The 13,953-nt window shown below is 42.6% G+C and overlaps 1 protein-coding gene across 2 annotated transcripts in view; it reads right to left on the bottom strand.

The window, feature by feature from the left end:
• The window catches only part of SGPL1 (sphingosine-1-phosphate lyase 1), a 31,823-nt gene that overhangs the window by 15,483 nt on the left and 2,387 nt on the right, over positions 1-13,953 (bottom strand). For both annotated transcript variants that reach the window (XM_064464632.1, XM_064464631.1), the window contains exons 2-6: positions 7,524-7,689; positions 5,528-5,595; positions 3,545-3,692; positions 1,812-1,891; positions 219-347 (exon numbers count right to left, since the gene is read on the bottom strand). In XM_064464632.1, coding sequence (XP_064320702.1) covers positions 219-347; positions 1,812-1,891; positions 3,545-3,692; positions 5,528-5,595; positions 7,524-7,689 — 591 coding nt within the window. The remainder of the gene's footprint in view (positions 1-218; positions 348-1,811; positions 1,892-3,544; positions 3,693-5,527; positions 5,596-7,523; positions 7,690-13,953) is intronic.

The following is a 13,953-nucleotide window of genomic DNA, read 5'->3' as shown; positions in this document are numbered from 1 at the left end:
GTCTTGTCTAAAGATCTACATCCCTAAGTTAAACCGTCTCTCGTGAAGCTTCACCCAGAAGAGTAATTAGCAACTGTTTTCTGTACAGCTATGTTGTTGGCATGGCATATACCAGCATGAGCTTGACCTCAGCTGGATAGCAGAAGGTACGCTTACACTTAAATCTAAGTCAGAAATATCCAAAATGTTCATGGGACACTTGAAGACTGGCTACTTACAGCACCACAAGAGTTGGGGCCCCCATTGAAGAGCGTACAGGCAATCCTCACGACTTCTGCTTCCATCTTCCTCAAACCAGGGAATATATCTGGATGGAGAGGATTACTCCAGGCAAACTCTTCATACACCTTCAGAAAACAAAAGACAGAAAGTTAGCCTTGCAGATGAGGCACTGAATTATCAGTGCAGATTTGGGAACTCACCATACACCCTGTATAAGCAAGATAGCTGCATTTAGCCATACACAACATTGCAGATCTCCTTGGACTTAACTCATGCTGGAAGTTAAAATCATAAGCTGGGAAGCTACAGCTAAGGGGAAAAAAGCCTCACTTGTTTTTCTAGGGCATTCTGGCCTCTGGATTGATTCTATAACGTTGCAATATTTCTTTTTCGTAAAGACAGGTTGAATTTTTTAGCTATTTCTAAAAAAGAACACAATATGCACCCTATGGTTGCTTTACACAAAGCAGGCCAAAAAACTTGCTTTGCAGAACTACTTTTCAAGTTTACTATTAAAAGGGAATTCCGAAGCAGCTAGAAAAGCACAACTGCCCACCCACACCGCAACAAAAGAGGCCATGGAAACCAGTATTTCATGCTCATTCTGCAACTGAAGGCTCACAGGATAAGGCTGGAACAGGCCAGTTCCGACCTCCTGCAGTTGAGATCAAAAAACAACTGCAGGGATGTTAAAAGAAATACAGCAGAAAAAGCAGCAAATAATCAGCACAGAGGGAATGTTTCCAAAACACTCAATCCAAGCTGAGGCCCCTCTAGAAAGGCTGCTCTGAGCTTTATGTTTCCCCAGAGGTGGCAAAGAAAATGTCAACGAGCAGATGAAAACACCAAGAGCAACCACCAAACAGAGCACATTACAGCTGTAATAAAAGCTGTTCCCAGGATCAAGAAGGCTAGACTTCCCTTTCTAGCGAAAAAAAAACCTCTTGAAGTAGATATATTTGAAAACAGACCTTTTGGCTGTTTATTTTCCAACCCTCTCAAAGGGAAAAGTTCCTGAGTAGGTAAACAGACGTAACAAAGAGGCCACTGAAGCATGCCAGTGCTCCATTGTTGTAAGATTTGGACTGCCAAAAAACATTTTACAAACTTATTTTTTGCTTAAGGCAAGAGGAATTCAGTTTTGCTCAGTGAAGCTGCTCCACCCCAAAAACCCACAGCCTCCCTGTAACAGGACAGCCTAGGATGCTTTCACTCCAGCCTGCAGCAAAGGCACATCTGTCAGGGGCTTGCTGAAGCTAATCTACGGCAATTTTATGCCACCTACCATTCCCTGAATTAGGTGGTCAGTACCAGTTCCAGTTGATTAGTAACCAGCTTCTTACTTTCTTACTCAAAACAACATCTTATCTGATTGGATCCTAGTTATCTCCATACAGTGTTTTCACAGGGATAGTCGCTTGGCCAGCTTTACACTGCCCAAATGCTTTGATAATGATTTCCCTTCCACCCTGGTTTACCCTTGGCCCTGCCTTCATAGTTGGGCAGTCTTAGTTTCAGATCTTCCCTATTTACCCTGAGGATGCTAAGGATCTCTGCAAAGATGCAAAGTCACATGGCTCTCACTTTACCTTTACTAGCAGACGGGTGAGTTTCTCTTCGCCACTGTACACAGTCCCAGAGACTTTCCCATCCTGCCAACGTACATCTCCTGAAAGAGAACGAAAAGCACGCTGCTTTCAAACACAGCCATTCTCAGAAAGCATGTCAAAGTGCACAAAGAAGTCCCCCCACCCATTATGCAGATGAGGATTCAGCTTTTGAGATTTCACGGATGAGGAACAAATATGATTTTTGTGCCACAGAGATAGCTGCATGCAACGTTAAGCTTCTGGCATCGTGTATCCTGTGAACTTAGTGAACTGCAAGTAAATGATGACTGAAGAGTCAGCACATAAACAACATCTAGCTGCAGCAAGCAGTTATATTAATAATGTAATCCAGTTAATCCCCACTCGGTCTCCCCAGACTGCTGTCCAACCAACTGAACTCTAAAGTGGCTGAAGTTAAAGCCGCTTGCAAAGAGCGCCCATCACCACTGTAAGCTGAGAAGAGATGGAAAGGCCAAACTTGTACTGCTAAAACCTGGAGTGCCGCGTGCCTCAAATTTCACCTAAAAAGATTTGCCAGTGAGGCTTTAACAAATGAGAGCAGGTGGATGGAACAGCATCAGCAGCACACCCTGTTGGAAAGCGTTTCAACCCACTGCCCAACGTGATGGCACTTAACCAAGTACATTTCTGCCTCCAAACACCCCAGCAGTGTATTTCCACTTGTTTGGTTATTTGCTGTCTCTCCTGTTAGCCTCCTTCATAAAGCTCAGTGGCATCAGCTTCACAAGCATATGTAAGGTGAACATAGTCACAATCCAACCCTCATCTCCAAGCAACTTTCAGAGGGGAGTGCACATGTATGGGAAGGAGAGGGCCACAAGAACAGGAAAAAGAAAAGAACCACCCAGTGAAGGAAGGAAATAATCACTTGAGGGGAAAACACAGAGAGAATCTTCATAAGCAATACATAGAAGTAGAAAACAAGGAAATTGTTATAGGATACTTGACTGCAAAACTGTTTGTTTCTGAATTTGGAGTAGATGTGCTGTTCTAGCAGAAAATTCAAAGCATTTCTCAAATTTGGGATAGCAACAGGGCAGTCGTATCTTCTCCTCTGGGCAGCAATTCACCCAAATTTGCTCATTATGAGTAATCGATACACAAACCAGGGTCAAAATATTTACATGAGCAAGGCAACTCAAGTTTCAGACATTGCTTATGTGAACTCAAGCCAGGAGAAGAACATCATGACTTTGCCTTCCTTCAATGGCATTTCCAAGGTGCAAACCATTAAGCCTTTAAGACAGACAGTCATGGAAAGTCCCTAAAACTCCTGCTTAGAAGTTGGGGTTTGTTTGTTTTTTTTTATTATGAGTATTCCCTGGGGCCACGCAGAAAACGCATTTCTAGTAGAAGTCGAACATCAAGGCAACTTCTGAGAAATGTAATCAAAAGTGCATTGAAATAATTTCCTCCGTATTTCTCTTCTCCTCAACTCTCCCATCATCAGTCTAGAACTCTTGGGGAAGGAGTGGAATGTCACTGTAAAGACAGTATTAGAAGTCATGAATATTGATCTTAGCCACTTCCAGAAGGAAAACACAAAAATTTGCAAGCAAAGAACATCAGGGAAGAAACATTTAAGATGAAGCCATGAGCGAGAGTCATTAGATGTCATTTAAGAGCGTAAGTCTAATGTTAGGTCTATGAAACAGACCCACCTCTGCTGCTGTACAGACTCACATTCATACCTTTTGAGCTGTACTCTTTCATCTTCTCTAACACTTCAGGCTGGCTCATGCCTTGTTCTGGCAGCGCTTTGATATAATCCTTTTCATCTTTCAGGAAGGATAAGCTGGAAGTGACATCATTCAATGCTTCATCAATCTTCTTTTGAATCTAAAAAGAAAGGAAAACCCTATCAATGACACTGGCCATATTATAAATAATAGTTGAGCGCATGCAAGATTGAACTCACTAGCTACATCCATACTATGGAGCAGAATAGATAGGAACTGTTTCAGATCTATGACCAAAAAGCATAGTAGAGTGACAGCCACACAGCTCAACTCTTCCTTCCTACCAACCTCTCCCTCCAAAAACAAGCTGCCTGGAACAGTGAACTGGCACGCACTAGTCTCTAAACCACACTGGGAATTGCCTATGGGAACACTAGCTGGCACAGCCCAGAATTGTTTCAAGTAACCACTACAGGTGACTGCAGAGAGGCACTCGGGCCACTGCTTGGCTGTGTTTCATTTAACAGCACAGACACCACCACCACAACGTTCAGAGTACGTTTCTTTACTGGGTACCAGTGAGCAGTGGGAGCTTTGAGCCCCTTCCGTAGTGCTTGAGAATAAGCTCAAGGCAAAAATACTGCCTTTTTTACCCACTGAACCTTTTTTAATCACAGTTTTAATTTGTAGAAGTCTTCAGATGCATTCTATTTTGTACCTTGTCTCCTCTGCCATCATACACGCAGTTTAGAAACTCATGAAAATGGAGAGAAACAAGAAAGAAACCTCCATTACAGTTAGGAGATTTCTTTCCTCCCAACCACACCTTACATTCAGGAGGCCCAGACTTCTCACAACACATTCCAAAGTCAACACTCTTCTTCCAGGCAACACTGATGTTGGGATATCATCAGCTTTAAAGACTTTTGGACATTGGAATGCCTCAAAGTCAAGGCCTCCTGTAAGCAACTGATAGGTTATCAGGTATCAGCCTACCAAGGAACGGTAACAATACACAGACAGGACACAAGAGGAGTCCTCTGGCACAGGAGAGCTTAACAGCACTAGCCCCAAGAAGGTAAGTCTGGACAAAATAAGGATTGTATACAAAGGGCCAAGATAGTGTCCTCTTCTAACAGGCAGAGAACAAATATAAGCAGGAGAGAACAAGTCATCAATTCATCTCAAAGGCTACGGGTCAGAAGGTGAAAGTTGGGGCACTTGACATGACATAAAGGGGGGATGCTAGTCCCCTCCACAGGGCTGGGGGAGAAACTTGAGAACCTCTTCCATGTCCACAGCAAAAGGAAAAAGCTCCTCTTTGCTACTTTCATTCGATGAAGTCACCTGTAACAGACCTGACCCCCCAAATCAATGTGTAAATCTGCCAACATATCAAGCAGAAAGAAGGGTAATCATCAAGTGTGATACCATCGTTTATCAGGTAAAATAAACCCAGCTGTGCACTTCTCAATCATTAAGTCATAAACATGCTAAAACATGCTGACATTTGTAGTTTCAAGTTTTTATTAAAAAACCCACCCCATCTCCCAAACACTAAAGCTTGTCTCATTTTAATGATTACACAAACTTCTGATATCTTTGTGCTAAAATGCTATTACTAAGACACTGTTTCAGAACAACTCAAGTCCAATCCTGTGCCCTTCTTCCATGAATAAAGGTTTTTTCCTTAAAATCTAACAACGAGGAAACGTTACTGGAAAATCCTGTAACTGCACTTACTGATTTTTGGTTAAAAAAAAAGGTGGCACCCCCATTTTATGAGAGTGATACTTTGACAAAAAGACTAGGCAGAAATTCTAACTTTCATTAAACCAGCTGGCAGCAGAAGACCTTCCAGACCTATATCTGGGATCATTACAATCACAGTAACATGACAGCAGAGATGCACAGAACTGTAAGGTCTCAGAGAACACTGTGTAGGCTGAAACAAAGACTTGGGATAATATTAAGAAAAGTTGTTCAAATACTTACCATAGTCCCAATAATTGGCATTTTTCTCAGTAGTTTAAAGAACTGTTTTTTAGTTCGGGATGTTAAACCTGAAAGAAGAAGTCAGAAATTAACCTAATGTGAGTCAAGAAACAAGAAAATGGACTCTGAGCACACCACTTCCGATACAGTCCATCATACAGGCTCAGTATTTCTAATCCAGGCTTAAATAACATAAGTGACCAAGGGAACAGGGTGAGGCAGATTAGCATATTGAAGAAGAAGATTCAGAAATGGACCAGGCTACAGAAACACCCAACTTGCAGAACAGCTGCTATCTATAGGAATCATTTTCTTACTTATATGGGAACTTGCACCCACATGTGGAATTTTACAAAGAGAGGGACTCTAGGGTTTGCTAAAGGCAAGCTCTCCAGCAAAAAGGGAAAATACTTCTTGAAATTATTTTCTGCATCTTCAAACCAGAATACTGCTGTAACATGAAAACACTCAGCAGCATGGAACAGGCTCCCAGACCAAATGAGAAAACAGCAGTTCAGCCATAACATGACAGAGGTTCACTCAGTGTCTGGCCATCCGATAGAGGAAACACATGATGCAAGAGGAGGCGACTCAGGGAAAGGGGACAGAGGAAAGAGCAAAAATTCCACTACAGTCCAAAGACTGAAATGAGAGAAGCCACTAATGACAAACACTGGAAAACTCCAGAGGTAGCTCTAAAGGCAGGAATGAAAGCAGGATGACACAGATGTTTTATAGCTACCAAAAATGCCTTTTGAGTCCTACAGGCATTTCAATTGAGCACCAGCAGTTACAGGACACACCAAGAAATAATTAAACCAACTTTAAAAATCAACCATATTAGGGCTTTGCAATTTTATCTACATTTTCCCCCACCACTTCATGTGTATTTCACCTCATATATATTTTGAAAAGCTACAGAAGGACAGTAATGGCAGTTTTGCTACAGAATGTGCCAATAGTCATTAACGCTCTGACAATAACATTTCTATTGCACATTTCAGTGTGCACAGTTTCATTAAGAGCTTCCACTGTGAGAGAAGACTGCAAACTCCTGAAAAATTCAGACAATCTAATCAGATCTTATAACAGTTAGTCAATACTTTAAAGAATACTGTGCAACCCTATAAACACTAGCCAAGAAGCTAACATAACCTTGGTACTGAGCAAAAGCTTCACACCCTTTTGTTCCTTCCGTAGACATTCCCACTATTCTACTCCCATCTTTGAAAAGAAAAAAGGGTGGCTGAGGAACAAAGAGGCACAGAAGTAAACATAAGTTTAAAAGCTTGGCTATTTTTAACTAACTGCCACTGGAGTGTATACCTAAGGCCTGTGGAAACTGCAAAGCACCATGATCCCCTCTGAGGGCAAGGTAGTTATCTCTGACCATCACACAGCCAGAGAAAACTGCAGGTTCTTCAAAAGATCTCACTGAAGAGCTGTCAATGTCAGAAATTGCTTAAAACAGGAAGATGCTCCAGAAAAGAAAAATCCACACAACAATACCACATGCGATTATCCTGAACATCCTGAGAATGGAACATGCCTCCAACACCGAGTCAAAACCACATCTCCTCCCCCAGGAGGAAGTGAAACAATCAAGAGCAAGAGTCATCCAGGCACTTTTCACCAGTGGCTAAGTTCACGAGAACCCAATTCTCAGATAAATTTCCCCAGGTTTTGAGCAAGAAAAGCGTTGTGACAAGTCATGGTTTCGCAAAAAGCAAAAAGGAGATGAGAGGAAGAAAAGGAGACATAGGCACATTCCAGGCCAGCCTACCGCACCCTCTGAAGGAATGCAGGGGTTTCATTGATCAGACAGGCCTTGACCTTAATTTGAAAGAATGTTTTGTTAATACTAGGTTGACAGTAGAAGGCCTGTTTTAACAGGTGTTTGGTCTTGTTTCATCCTCTTTCCCTTCATTACTTAAAACAACTCTGTTCCCCTTCCTTCCCCCCAAACATTAGAAAATCACCCATTTCAAATACTTACTCTCAGGCTGGAAGAGGAAGCCATGCAGCCATACACCTAGAAGCGTAGAAGAAAACGTCAACCCAACTAGTTGCCAAGGTTCAAGTCCATCACACTGGGCATTCACAAAGCGCATTGCTTTCTCCCAATACATCTGGAGGATCTCCTTGTAGGGAATAATGGCATCCTGCACAAAAGAAAATGAGACTGATATTGAAATGTTCAAATGCACACAAATAGGGCATCAAAAAGTCTATGAGTCTATTTTCTATTAGAAAGGTGCTTTCAGTATGCAGACCCCATGCTTTCCTTAATTCCGGTAAACAGAACAGGTAGGAGATAGTTGTCATTCATTTCTAGCCAAGAGCCACTGACAGAAATACACATATCCTAAGAGATTTCAAAAATTCAAAGCAAAGAGCCAAAGGGCAGACAAATGAGATGTGCAAGCTTCACAGCCCCAAGACTCATCACCAGATCTTACCATGGCCTAAGAGGAGTAATTGTGTTAACACTTTTTCCAAGGAATTATTAGGTGGCGAGTGAAATCTGTACTACTACAATACACCCATCAGAGGAGCCACCATTCATCAGGTACCACCAAAACAGGTGGTACCCAGGGCTGGATTTTTAAAGGAGATGTAAGTACTCAGCAACTCCTTAAGTTTAAGATCTAATTACTACTTTCCATACAAAGGGAGGACTGAAGAGACAAACACTGCTGCTGCCAAAAACACCTCCAAAAACTGTGATGCAATAAAAATTAGTGTCAAGCTCGCAATTACTGTCGGGACAGAGCCCAAGCACCTAATCAATATCTTCAAAGCACACTCCCTTCAAGAGTCTCAGAACCACTGGGAAGGGAAAAATGGATGTACTCAAGGGAAAAAAGCCATTTTCCCCCCAAGATGGGTCTTCAGTACAATTCTCTGGAAGAAGTTTTCTGGAGGTAAGAAGAATCCATGTAACCACCCCTTGTTTGAAGCTATGACCAAAAATAAGTATTATAGGGGTTTATTGCATGTTACAGAAAAAAGCTTCTGCATTTTACTTTTTTAAAAGCTCTGTCAGCCACCCCCAGAGCACTCTTCCCAACCCTTCTCCCCTTTTAACCTACCATCAAGCCTGGTTTTCCCCAATTCTGCTGGAGAGTTTTTGGGGGACGATCTTCAGCACTACAAAGCTTCACCCTCCAAACAACACAGAAAGCACATGGGGCCTTTCAAAAGTTTTATTAATAAACCTTGGAAGGAATGCATCCTTGATACCTATACTGTTGTACTCTTGGTGGGTTTAGAGCTGCTTGCAAAGACAGATACAAATAAACCACCAAATTAAAAGCTGCTAAAACTTCCCTTCTCAGCACCCTTTACAGATCTCACTTTTGGGTCAAGTCAACAACAGAAGCAGCATTTAATTTATTTTTTTGGGGGGGGGTGGGGGGGTGGGGTGTCACATTTCAATATAAGTGGAAAGGCTACAAACAGCCTTAAAAAAAAGCACTAAGTTCTTACAAATAATCAACAGGGAAAAAAAACCAAGATTACTTTCAAAAAAACCCAACTAATGAATATTCATTACTTTGGAAAAGTAGTAAAATGCATATAATGCAAGGAAGTTTAAAAATATTTAAGCAACCCAAACATAAAACTGAAAAATTCCAGCACAACAACAGTGTCAATGCATCTCAGAGGTCTAACATCACCCACATCCCAGCACAGGCGGAAGGATGCTGGGCGAAACCAGGTCTTGTATGGAGCGGCACTCAGCTATGAGAATTCAAATTAGCACCCATCCGCTTGGCACAGGTCAATTTAAAAAAAATACACCAGCTACTTCAGCCTTAAAAACAAGACAGCCACATAAACCACAGCAATTAGGCAATGTCCTAGCTAATGCCCAGGCCTCTAAACAGGGTCACCACAAAGCTGATTTAACCCTAGAATTTAAGGGAAGAGCTACCTTTTTCAACTAACCAGAGGTGGTACTTAAGTTTCATCAAGTTTGCACAGCCTTCTCTGAAAAATCCCTGGGCAGGCGCATTTAACCAACAACGGCGACTTTGGTCATTGCCCAGGAGCCAATGCTGGGATACCATCCAGTTTTGAAACTGCACTTAAAGGATGGAAATGGAACCACTAATGTACCGGTGTCTCAACAGCTGTTCTCAACTGATGGCAAGAAAATGCTGTGGCATCAAATACGAAGTGGGTTGTGCTTTTTCCCTGAGGATGGAGGATACTGTAAGCTATAAGTCCAAAAGCAAAATGGAACATGACCTTCCAGACCACAGTCACTTAAGTCAATGGCCAAGTTAAAATAAATCAATCTGGCAAGAGATTGATCTCACTCTTAGAAAAAGCTCTGGACAGAAGACCCTAGCCAACTGCACATTTTGTTTATCAAATCACACACGTCCCACTGAAACAACTGTGTTCTGCAGCACATCAGCTTTCCACTGGGACAGGAGGGAAAAATAAGTCAGTTTTTCTAGACGCAACCAATACCAGTGGCAAATCTTGCATCCTATCACAGGAGCAAGCACGCTCCCGGAAAAGCCCTCTGTCCTCTCTTTTCCGAGAGCCCATCAAACCAGTGCTCTGCTCTGTAAATTCAGGCTGCTCAACTCTGAACTTCCAGCGATCCCAAGCAAAAGGCAGGTGGGATGTCTGCAGTGCGGGACTCCACCCCAGCCTACAGCAGCACAAAGGTATTTTCTCAACCAGATCACCAGCAAACAGGCTCAGATGCATAACAAAGACATCAGGGATGAACGAGCAACATCCGACTTTCTGCTCTTAAGCTACCACACATACAAGGCACTGTGCCTCTGCCTCGGCTCGCTTTTCCATCACTGAGAGGCAAGACAAAATATTTTACCTTAAGTTTACGCCATGCTAGAAGCATGCACACCAGCACTGACACAGATATGGTAACTCAACGGTAGCCCAAGTTTTGACCAAATAAGAGATTTTCATTATGTCAGTTCTAAGCCATTTAAGAATTTCTTTCCCTTTCTTGCTTTAAAAAACAATCCGAGATCACTTTACCCTGTCAAACTGTAGTCTTTGTGAAGTTCTCTGTATTGCTCACTTTCTCCTTCAGTCATTTCATGCTCATAAGAGTTTGAAGGATAAGATTGATCAATTTAGGTGGATACTAAAAAGCGGGATTAAAAAAACCTGAAAATTGGCATGGAAGACGAGATAGCAATGAAATACAACTTCTCAGCTCCCTAACAACACACTCTGCTTTTAAAGCGCCTCTTTGCCCCAAAGTATCCAGCAAGATATGAGAGACCTCTACTTTCCCAATTACTAACTTTACCCTAGAGAAACTAGAGGGCGTTGAGAAGGCTGCATTCAAACATACCCTGTTTTTATTACAGCCTCCCTGCTGTGGCCCTACACCACTTCCTTATTTTACAGGGAGGAGGCAGGGGTAATAAATATATTGCCTCCATTCAGCCAAGCCATTTGAATCCCTTCCTCACCAGCCCTGAAGGAGCTGCTCATAACAGTAAAAAACAGGGATTCTGGCCCCCCCCCGCCGCCCCAATCAACCTCAGCCAAAAGCAATGTTTGTCACCCATAATAAGAAGGGATGCACTTCCAGCTTTGTGGGATTATAGCATCCATTTGCCCCTGCTATTACTGCTCAACAAGCTGGCCTGATTTTAAGCCTATCTACAGGACAGAATTTCATGTAAGACCACAGCCTGCTTACTTGTAAAGACAAAAAAAGAAAAAGGAAAAAAGGTTTTCCTTCCCATTATAGGAGAGTAGATAATCTGGTTTTATTTCCTTAAGAAAGCCTTCCCAAGACACAGGATTATTTTAGAAGCAGTTTAAAAACCCAACTTACGAGCACACTAAAAAGCATGGGAGAAAAATCTCCACTGGAGGATTTGTTTTTAATTCTCTGAGCATTAATACAGACCTAGCTATCAGATAAAATACTAATTGCTATCATTAGGACTTGCAGTGTTCATTTGTACCAATATTAATGCACTCAGCAACCCAAGCAGTTTACGTATTGAATTTTTAGCTCCACAGATTAGGAATACATCCTTAGTACTTTATTTCTAAAAGCCATTAGCTAGCTGAGCTGGTTCCAAGGATAGCACTTATGCCACTACAAAAGAGGACAAATAAACTGTAGTAATGCTCTTCTGTCCCAGATGATAGAAAAGAAAGAGGAGGGGGGGCGAAATGCCAAAGCTAACAAGAGCAGATTTTGCAGTTTTGCCAGAACAACATTTCCTCAGCTGCAAGTTTTAGGACTTAAATAAGCCTTTATTAAAAAAAAAGAGAGAGAGAGAAACAGAAAGGCAATAAAGTGGAAGACCTCATACTTTTGTTACAAGTGCCTCCTGCTTCTGACACTGTAAAGTGGGAGCACCCTTAAAGTTTACCTTTGGGAAGAGCAGAAAAAAGGTGTATCAGCAGAATCTTCCTTCACCCAGGAGAACATTTAAAGTGGGCCACAGAATAAAAGTGTCTTTTAAAGGCAAGTTTATTTTAAGCAATAGCATGAGTCTTAGGCTCACTATGCAGGTAGGAATTGCTAAGATCAAACCACATCCTCAGCTTTCACCTGAATCCACACATTTTCCCAAACCAATGACCCTCTGACCACCTCTGTTAACATTTGTGTTTGCCATTTGTCTTTCCTCACTTCAACAGAGCAGATGAACGAGGCTGCACAACTCGGGCACGTAGTAAATCAAGGCAGAAGGAAACTGCTCACAGCAACTGAATGAGCTAGGTCAACTCTGATTAGGGTAACGCACGGAATACAGGTATTGCCACTGTAATTAAGGCCTGTGCTCCTATGCAACAAGTTTTTCCCAAGAGAAGGCTTCCTGACTGAAAAGAAACCGCACAAAACCAGCAACAACACAGCAGCTTCATTTATTTATTCTGCTCCTAAGGAGGAAGACTTCAATTTGCAGTGCCTTACCTAACACCTTGTTGCCAGTACAGGCTCTGGCCACAAAAGGCACGCCTGACCAGCGTAACTTCGCAGCACAGCTGGCCTAGCCGCAGGTGAGGACTGGACTTGTGGCCTTGAGCCAGCCAGCTTCCTACCGGAGAGCCGGCAAACAGGATTGAGCAATGCCACCTCAGAGGGTGCTAGTTGCTGCATGTGCCTGCAGTGTTTTGTTTCGCACCCCAGTAATGAATCTGCTCCTCCGTCCCTCCCTGCCACCCCCAGCGTGACAAATATCTTTACATAAGCACCAGGCAGAGAATATTTGTTAGTCAGCTCCTAATTATAGCTTGAGGTTTGGACTGCGTGCACTGCACCCCTCACAGGATGTGGGCATACAGAGTGCTACTGTACACAGGACCTCTCAGAAATCAAGAATCACAAACCTTTAAATGTATGGGCTGAACTAAGTGAAAGAAACACACATTCAGGTGACACTCATCTTGCCACAGCCCTCTCGTACCACCAGCTTCTTCTGCATCGCATTTATTTCCACCACTGCCATACTAAAACCCTTTTTTTTTTCCCCCAGAGGGTGGCTTTTTTTTCTCCATATACAGCATATGCAAAACAAATGTATATGGACTATCCCACCGGGCCTGAGACTTCAAGGCAAGTGGCTAGACAATGAGTAATTATAGCTCCCATACAGAAACAAGGCAGCAACTCAGTAAGACCAGCAGCATCCTGGCTTCCACTGCAAAGAATAAACATAAAACTATCAAAACAAGATGGAAAAAGGCTGATTCGAGGCTCCACAAATGTGTGGTTTTACAGGAGTCCAAAGGAAATTACATGCAATTTCAAATTTCATTTAATCCAAAACACACATGAGATGATGTTACCTGTTGTTCACTTTGCTCACTACAACAAACCAATTTATAAAAGCAAAGTCTCTGCACACATCTAGGCCCATTCCAGGTAACACAGACCTCAATCTCATAAGAGACAGGATTCACTCAATAGTTACCCTGTGTGAACCCATTATGGATCTCTTCGTGGGTCACCAGTTCTAAGAAGGTGCAGTTTCTACAAGTAAACATCCTCTCCCAGCATCCACAATAATTAGGGTAAGAGACACGCTCAGTTCCCTGTGGCTGGGACTCATCTGGACACATTTGTTCATTCCTCCACTCGGCATCCTCTCAGATGCGGATCACGCAGTCCTTCCTGCATGCCTTCTGGAGAACAAAACGGGTATTTATTTCAAACATTTTGTGAGCAGCTCAGTGCCACGCAGAGGTAAACGCAACATTAAAAGACAAAGTCTTGGCGGGAGCTGTCTGAAAGCAGAGGATAGCATGGCAATTGTTCTGGGAACAGGCATCCACGAACAAAGGCAGCACCAAGATCTGGCACGGCTTCCTAGCAGGGTTATGCAAGCCCCCGACAAAACCCCTAGTATCAGCACAAACTGAATGCTGCTATTATACATTAAGGGCCCTATTCTTGGGCAACT

The sequence above is a fragment of the Phalacrocorax carbo genome, chromosome 13 (genome assembly GCF_963921805.1).
Source record: "Phalacrocorax carbo chromosome 13, bPhaCar2.1, whole genome shotgun sequence".
Taxonomy (NCBI): Eukaryota; Metazoa; Chordata; class Aves; order Suliformes; family Phalacrocoracidae; genus Phalacrocorax; species Phalacrocorax carbo.
This window is presented reverse-complemented; position numbering and strand designations above follow the sequence as displayed.